Genomic DNA, 8,869 nt, shown 5'->3' on the forward strand with positions numbered 1-8,869 from the left:
AATAATCAAACACAATCACGCGTGGAACAGAAATAAATTTCTGACTCACATCACGATCGAACACAGCTCTTTCAAATGAAAGGCAAGGGCGCTACCCACTAGGCCATACAAGTCTAAAAGAAATTGGAACCTGTGAGCATCTGCACCCAAGGAATTACCTGGGCAAGCTAACTGCTTCCATACCAGCGAGTTTTCCCCAACTTCCCGACTCAGCAATGACCCAATTGACAGCATTTCATTCGAATTATCCCTTTGAGTGAATATGATAGATATAATCAACACACAATCACGTGTGGAACAGAGACGCTGGAACCAAAATGTGAAACAAAATTAGCGAGAGATCGACCTGATATTTCTGCCATTCGTTTTTCCTTTGCTTTTTTGAGATTATTCTTTTAGTACATAGTTATTATATTGAAGTCTTTCATTTCTAATTAAAATATTTAATGTTTTCAGTCTTCTTGGTTTCAATGGGAGCTTGTTGTACAGTCTTTGAGCTGCTAACTTGATAACTGCTCTGAAGCCACACACACACACACACACACACACACACACACACACACACATATATATATATATATATATATATATATATATATATATATATATATATATATAATGTATATATAATATATATAACAATTTTTCCTTTTCCTTCTTCTTAGCCTACTCTCTAATAGGGGTTGCTATTTTTACCGAGCCATTACCTTCGGGCTCGGTAGCTGAAATAGCTTAAAAAAAAGTAATCGAATTTTTATGTTTCCAATTACTAATATTATATATATATATATACATATATATATATATATATATATATATATATATATATATATATATATATAATATTAGTAATTGGAAAGTAATCATATTTTTCTTTTTAGTAATCCCATACAACATTACATACTATCTCCTAAAGGAATATTGTAATTACCTTCTGTTTATGGAAATAATCAGTAATAATATTAAAGAATAAAATAACTGCACATTTTATTAGCAATATCATATGAAACAGAATATTGTTCATTGACGATAAGTAATTAAGTTTTCGAAATGACATCCTTTTTTATAGTTCATCCATTAGCTATTTTATTCTTGCAAGTGTTTCTGTTTAGAGAGAGGATAACGAATAAAAATTAAATAATTACTAATTGCTCAATAATTAAGAAGCGTAAATTGTCTTTATAATTGTAACGTGATCATCAACCATGTATTTTATAAGTGCGTCCGCCATTCCAGATCACACTTTGAGCTATAGTCTTTTATTTATATATATTATTTGAGAAGGAAATGAACACCCATGTATATCTAGTTTTTCACGTGGTAGAAAGGTTATATAGGCCTGTAAACGAAAAGCGTACTCGAAACTAAAAGTTAAATAGGCCTATATATCAAGTTCTTTCAAATGGGAGTAAGGTTATATTGGCCTATAGATGAAAAACGTATATAGGCCTATAAATGAAAAACATACTTGAAACTGGAAGTTAAATAGGCCTATATATCAAGTTCTTTCAACTGGGATAGGATTATATAGGCCTATAAATGAAAAAACGTATTCGAAACTAGAGGCTGAATAGGACAGTATATCAAGTTCTTTCAAATGGGAGTAAGATTGTATAGGCCTATAATTGAAAAACGTTCTCGAAACTAAGAGTTAAATAGACTATATATCAAGTTTTTCCTGTAGTAGTAAGGTCATATAGGCCTATAATCGAAGAGACGCACTCGAAACTAGAAGTTAAATAGGCCTATATACCAAGTTCTTTCAAATGGGAGTAAGATTATATGGGCCTATAATTGAAAAACGTACTTGAAACTAGAAGTTAAATAGGCCTATATATCAAGTTCTTTCAAATGGGATTAAGATTAGCCTATTATAGGCCTATAATATATAAAACTTGAAAAAGGTTAACTACGCCTATTCACTCTGCTTTATGCTAATTCTTGTGTTAAATTTGTCTCCTCTTCTTTGAAATTCCAGAGATGAATAAAATGTCAATCGTATCTTCTTGACAGGTCAGCTAAATAAACTGTCAATCATATATTCTTGTTAAACTGTTCTTATGGGCAGTCAGGAGTCTACCTTCAGGTACTATCAGTCAGGTTTAGACCTGGTACTGTACGCGACGCTTTGCAGACCGTCTTAAGTTGTGTATAGACAGAGTGTTCTAAGCAGTGTTTTGACAGAACCTGTCAAGTGCTTTCCCTCGTAAACAAGAAGTTGATTGATAGAATGACGTTTTCTGTACCTTCATGAACTCTTACTATTCACTATTGGGTGCTACTACTGTATACTATGATATCTACCGAGCTATTCGCGACCTACCATAAATTAGGATACTATCTACCAAACAAACCCAATTAAAGCCTATGGCAATGCCTTCCTCAAACTATATACAAAACTCTTTGATCTCCCAGGGGCTAGTACTAGCACGGCGAAACAGTGACTCACCTACACTGTTTCGCCGTGGTTAGTACTATAATATAGTCTCCTGCCCTTATCCTCATGGCTGCAGCCTAGTGCAGCCTATTAACTACCAAGTAAATGATTCAGTGTGTAGGTCAATTGAGGTACAATAGGTTTTAACGGTAGGCCTATGTATGTAAAGCTTTTGCTAAATTAATTAAAATCAGATGAAAAATAACAAGAGAAAGAATGGTCAGTTAATTTAAATTCACAGTTAATGACATCCTTGTTACGACTAACATCTCGGAACAAAAAGAATGCTTACAAACCCAGCATCTAACAGAGCATGGCCAGGCATATGCACGCCTCGGATAAAGAGTAATTCCCTCTTTCTCTCAAGTTTGTATTTTCTTTTTTTACTGCTTCCCATTTTCAAACCTCATAATGCAGCTCTTGATGATTTTGCACTAAGCCGCCCAAGGCAACATTTTAGGACGAGCGTATCATGGGAAACCCGACATAGTCCGTTTTGATGTCACGAACAACAACAAAGCAACTGAGGGTCACAGGGAAGAAGAGGAAGAAACGGTGTCGGGGCTAGTCCCATACCTCTCCCACTTCCCTGCCCCATCCCCGGGGAGCCTCCCATAACCATCCACAATACTCCATCCCCACACAGAGCGGGCGGGGGCGATTCTGAGAAGCGCCACCAGCTTCTGACGTCATGGAATCTCAACGTTTCGCAGACATTTTTTGAGACGTCGGTGGGATTCCTGGCCCTACTGTTGAGATCATTAGGGTGGGATGATTATCAACATGTCTGATGTTGCCAGATACGAAGTTGTTCTCGTGTTTTGTGGAGTGTGGGTTAGCTTTATTGAAGACGAGTATCCTCAACTGTATCCACTTTGACAGACCGCATGGGAAACATTTAACGTAATTTCCCGAAATTTACTTAATTTTCTATATTTAGGATTCCTGATCAATGTACAGTACTTAAGAACAAGTTATCCAGATTTGTCTACTGTCTCTGTTTACGTAGACTAACAATAAAAAGAATATTATTTTGACTTTCTAAACACCTAAGTAGGTTAGAAATCGACATCATATTTACAGGTTATTATTATCTCATGTTTTGCAATGCTTGATCATCCGTTTCCTGCACTAGTTTAGTACCCAGAGCAAAACAAAACAACAGAGTATTGCAAAAACATCTCAAGATCTTCGTTATACAACTTTTAAAAAGAAAAACACTATTGCGGATGCCGACGGCCAAAAGCTTCTTCCACTGTTTATTGATGTTACTATTGCCTGCAAAGCTGATAGTCTTATCCAGAGTAATTAACTGATTTGTTTATGTAATATGGCGATGCAAAAACCACAATCATTGATGCCTTATGGATGTTATTTACAGAGGTTCTCTTCGCAGATGTTGGATTAGTTAGCGAAATTTACAATTCGTACAACGATTGTAGCATAAACTAAATAAAAAAAAATTATACAGTTCCTTTGGCGTTTAATTCATTTTCAGTTTTGCTTTCACACATAGACTGAAACATTGAGTGACTGACATCAATATAACAACATTAGAGTAATATAATATATAGATTTACACACACAGACAAACACACACACACACAAACACACACACACACACACACACATATATATATATATATATATATATATATATATATATATATATATATATATATATATATGTATGTATGTATGTGTTTTTACATCATTTAGGATAGATCATTTCTATATCATAAACAGAAAACGTTTTTTTTTTTTTCACTCACCTAGTCTTTTTATCTTCATCAAAGTGCAGACGACTAAACTTAACTTAAGTGTCATTTCATTTCCTTAGGTTTCTTTTCATAACACGTTGAGTAGCAGTTTCAGGATGAATGTTCATGTATTTCAGAATGGCTTTATCAAGAATTACTTCATGAATATTACGATAACGAAAAAGAGATAGTTTTCTGCTATTATTAGCAGGGAACCCGAATATTGAAGCAGTCACAGTTAGTTTACCATATGAGAGAATAGATTTAATGTCGTCTTTCTTCTCGAATACACAACAGTACGATGACTGGAACATCTCAGTCAAATGAAACGTGCCTCTTTACCGTAATTCAACTATCAGCTCACGTGGGCTTTTACAAAAACTCTCTCCTTTCACAAACTTCCTCCACAAAATCCAGATCCATTCATAATTCGGTGGATGAAATTTCCAGTGACGTACAAATTTGCTTACAACGCCTCAAGGTGGGGATTTCCTCTCCTGGAAACTATAAAACAGGTTGGCTGGAACGGCTGGAGTGTCAGTGATCTCTGTGAGGAGCTAAAGAAAACGTGGACTGGAAAGAGCTCCTGCGAAAGGTAGACTTCCCACAATGGTAAGCATAAAATCCTTCTACAAAGATTTTTACTTCCTTTTACCCTGAATTATAGCTTTGTGTTGACTTACTATGTGTTGTGAAAGGACTGATTTTTCCGTGTTGCAAAGCATAAAACAGATTGACTTGAACGAACGAAAACGTAGACCAGGAAACGGTCCCTCTTGTAGTAGACTTCTCGCAGTGGTAAGCTTGGATGCCTTTCCACGAAGGTTTAGAGCTTTATTTTATAGAAGAGTAGAAGCTAATGGGACAGACGAGCTAAAGCCCTTTTCTAGTCCAACCCTGAAGTAAAGAAACTAAGGAAAATGGCAGAAGGTTTGGTCTTGACTATTAAAAGAAGCATTTAACATTTTTAAATTTGTGCTTAAAGCAGTGAGAATTACTGAGGTATCTTAGACCATAGTGTTATTTGAGGAAGTTTTCTGATGCATCTGTGATATTTATCGCTACTCCCTAAACTAAGACAGCTCTATAAGTCAATAGTCTATATCAATAGATTCGCCTCAGAGATACCTGTTGATGGCTTCGTCTCATACTTTATATCTCTATAAAAATATTGATTTAAAACTAACCATTGCCTTTGAGATTCCTACATCTATGATATAAGCAAAGGAACGGGAGCGAGTGCATCTTGGGGTTATCACTTTTGTCCTGATATTAGCTACTGAGACGTATTCTAGTCAAAAGTTTTGCTAACATTTTTTACCTACACCAGCCGCTATAGTAGCGCTGCGGCCCCCGATGAGCGCTCAGTCTAAAAACAAACAAAAATACCATTACAGTACACAAACCACTTAAATTAATGCCATTTTTATCTTTCTTTACAGAGAAGAATTAAAATGCAAGTTATTGTCGTCGCCCTTTGGGCCTTGCTGCATGTGACATCTGCTTACAGTGAGTGACCTGACTTTTATTTTTTTATTTGATTAATCTTTCGTATTGTTTTGTCTTAAAGATGATGCCATTGAGATCCTCCCTCTCTCTCTCTCTCTCTCTCTCTCTCTCTCTCTCTCTCTCTAGGACTATGAATATAAATTACCTTGCTTTAGAACGTTTAGTTTTCACTGTACTGATAGTTGCATTGAGTAGTGTCCTGTTCATCACCAGTAGCGGAAAGAACATATCAACATTAAACAAAGGAGCAAGCGTAGGAAAAATGAATGCAAGTGAAAAGGCACTAAATTTCCTAGTCGTTTATTCTTCTTGGCCTTAGGCAGCAAACGCCACAACTATGGCAGGCATTAAATGTGAAACGGTGATTAAGAAAATCGATTTTTGAGATGTGCCTCTTGAATGATGGTGGACCTGCATCTGATACACAGAGAATATTAAAAATTGTAATCAAACAAGTTCATGACTTCAGAAATCAAAAGGTTGGGGGGGGGAATAACTAAGATGATTTGTCTGCTCCATTGTTGTAGAAAGTAGGGGAAAAGTAGTGAAGATGCTATTTTCGAGAATGCCGTATTTACTATTGGAAAAAGAAGATGAAAATCAAATATTAAATTTAACTTAAGTGGCTACCAATTACGGAAGAGAACGTTTTAGTTAGGCTGTATCAAATCATTGCATGTAACTGTTACAAAATTTGTTGGATTTTTCTAGATTTTTAAGATTTTAAACACCAGCACCACATGCTTAGACTTCTGACGCTCATATTTTACTGTTTTACAGGCGTCACGGGCTACATTCCAGATCCTCAATCTTTGTTACGGGCAAAGCGTTCAGCACCAACCTGTAACAAAGAGGTTATTGAGAACCTCGCCAAAAATGCAGCACAAACTTGTTCCCAAGTTGAGGCTGTTGACAAATACATCGCCAGTGTCCAGGCGAAAGGAGCACTGCCAGTACCTTCCTTTGCTGATCGCCATGGGTTCAAAGTAATTCTCAATCAATACAACGTGGATTTAGGAACGGCAAAGGACCACTGCCAACCGTGGAGGAGCGGTGACAATGTAGTGGGTTCGTTAAAAGAAACCGTTGTAGCTGCTCAGGGATTCGAACCTAAGTTTAATGAGGAACTTGTGAAAAATCAAGCCAGGATTAAAAATCTACTCGAAAATCACGAGGACATCGCAACCTTTGAGTCTAAGATTGCCTCTTTGCAAAAGGAAATAGATGAGGCTAAAGCAGCTCTCCAACTCACAAATGATTCAACAGTGACTACACATTTAGAAAGTGTCATTAAAAACAAAGAGGAAGAAATCAATACCACAATGACAGGACACAACATCGCCCAGGGAAGACGGGAACTAGCAGAACTAATTAGTTACTTAGAATTCGTAAAAACAGGAGCTAGTGAAGTCGAAACTAAGGCTAGTGCTTCAAATACCAAACTCACTCAGTTTAGAGAAAATATCGTAAGAGATTCCACTGCTTTTAACAGGCACCGTACTAACGCCCAAGAGGGAATTACTAAGCTACAACAGGAAAAGCATAATAACAATAATGAAATCAGTCAAAATAGCCAAAGCATTAACGACCTGAGAGCAAAGATCACCGAAGAGAACAACCAGATTGCTTCCCTCAATGCTCAGATCGAGAGTGCTAACCGGGAGATCAGAGAAATTGAGGACCGCATCAACAGGAACCTCAGTAAAACCAAGAAGAGGAGGAGGTTTGGCAGCATTTTCCGCTTCGTTCCTGTCGTCGGGTGGACCATTGGTAACCAGTTCTACAAGGATGCCAAAGAAAGAGAAGAACGCCTGAAGAACGAAAAGAGACATTTCGTCGATGAGAATGCTCGCACTGTTCAGAACCTTCGAGATCACATAGCAACTCGCACTCAGGATATTGCTAACCACGAGGGACGGATCGCAGCTCTTCAGGCCAAATCTCACGAGCTCGAGCAAGAACTTACACACTTCGCCCAGCTTGATGGAGATCTTCAAAGTCTCGAGGCTGAGGTCAATGCCATTCTTCCGTCACTTGCAAATGCAGTCGCAGAAATGGGGAAAATGAAGAGCACATTTGAAGCCATTCAGCTAAGCCTAGGAAGTGCCATTGAAAAGGCCAAAGAAGCCAAGACAGAAGCTGAGATTCAGAATATGAAATATTTTATCTATAATGAAATTGATGATTTGAAATGCGAATGGGAGAGTGCTAAGGACAAAATTGCCCTCGTAGGCCAGTGTAGTTAATATATTATAAGGTTAAAAATTTATGACTATTTATTTGTCTGGTACTGATAGTTTCTTAGTGGGATTAGTGTATTTTGTTCTAAAATTAGGTAGCAGGATTGTAAGATATACTTTTACAGTAGATGACTGAATTGCTGCTTGTAGGAGGAGGTTTCCTTTTGCTTAGCAAATACTTGCTATTAGAACTGTATCTTCAGAGTTTGAAGCCAGTGATAGCCACGACAAAGGGGGTTAAAAGTAGTACGTATAACAAAACAGTGTGTCTAATATGTCAGTCCAAGGAGTGCCTGGGTATCTTATTTACAGAGCTCTTCTATTTTTGTGTTATTTGGGACAGTGTACACCATGAACCGGTCAATAGTTCAAGTGTGTTCATTTCGTAATTACAAGGCGTGTTTTCTGTTATTCAGATGGTATTTCTTAATCGCTGTAAAATATTTGATATTAAACAAATTACTGAGATATTCATGAGATTTTATGTGATACTAGAAATTAGGTTTGAATGTTTATTGTAGTTTGAATTAGTTCTTGTTGGTAGTTTCAAATACTCAACTTCGCATACTCATTTCTTCTCTACAGCTCTTCTGTCTATATTTGTTTTGTCAAACATCTTTTGTTATTGCCCATTTACATATTTATTTTCAGTTCACGATTAAAGGTGCCAGTTTGTTTAAAAGTTACGTTTGATTAATACAAAAAATCCTATATCTCTTATTTTTAACCTTTGCTAGTTCCAGCCTTGAATTTTACATCAAGCATGTAAATCTAAACCAAAGAAGTAAGGCTTTAGAACAAATATACAAGTTACATATGGCTCACGCATCATACAACGTCTGTCCTGATCCTGATGCCATCTGTTTCTTAAACAGTTTAATAAAGTGTGACAGAGGAATGCACGGCTACTAAACAATAGCATT

The 8,869-nt window shown here is 36.7% G+C and overlaps 2 protein-coding genes across 3 annotated transcripts in view; one reads left to right on the forward strand and one right to left on the reverse strand.

Moving 5' to 3' along the window:
* The window catches only part of mRpL51 (mitochondrial ribosomal protein L51), a 29,921-nt gene extending 26,959 nt beyond the window's left edge, over positions 1 to 2,962 (reverse strand). Inside the window, exon 1 of one of the 2 annotated variants that reach the window (XM_067105257.1) lies at positions 2,734 to 2,962. The gene's annotated coding sequence lies outside the window, so the exon portion shown is untranslated. Of the gene's footprint in view, positions 1 to 2,729 lie in introns of both variants that reach the window. The other variant, XM_067105258.1, reaches the window with a different exon arrangement.
* Positions 2,095 to 8,628, forward strand: LOC136839355 (putative leucine-rich repeat-containing protein DDB_G0290503). Its single transcript, XM_067105256.1, has 4 exons — positions 2,095 to 2,149; positions 4,713 to 4,809; positions 5,640 to 5,706; positions 6,487 to 8,628. The coding sequence occupies exons 2-4, from the start codon at positions 4,807 to 4,809 to the stop codon at positions 7,950 to 7,952; spliced, it is 1,536 nt and encodes a 511-aa protein (XP_066961357.1). The 5' UTR covers positions 2,095 to 2,149; positions 4,713 to 4,806; the 3' UTR covers positions 7,953 to 8,628.
* Positions 8,629 to 8,869: the final 241 nt, after the last annotated feature.

This window comes from Macrobrachium rosenbergii, chromosome 6 (genome assembly GCF_040412425.1).
Source record: "Macrobrachium rosenbergii isolate ZJJX-2024 chromosome 6, ASM4041242v1, whole genome shotgun sequence".
In the NCBI taxonomy this organism is placed as follows: domain Eukaryota; kingdom Metazoa; phylum Arthropoda; class Malacostraca; order Decapoda; family Palaemonidae; genus Macrobrachium; species Macrobrachium rosenbergii.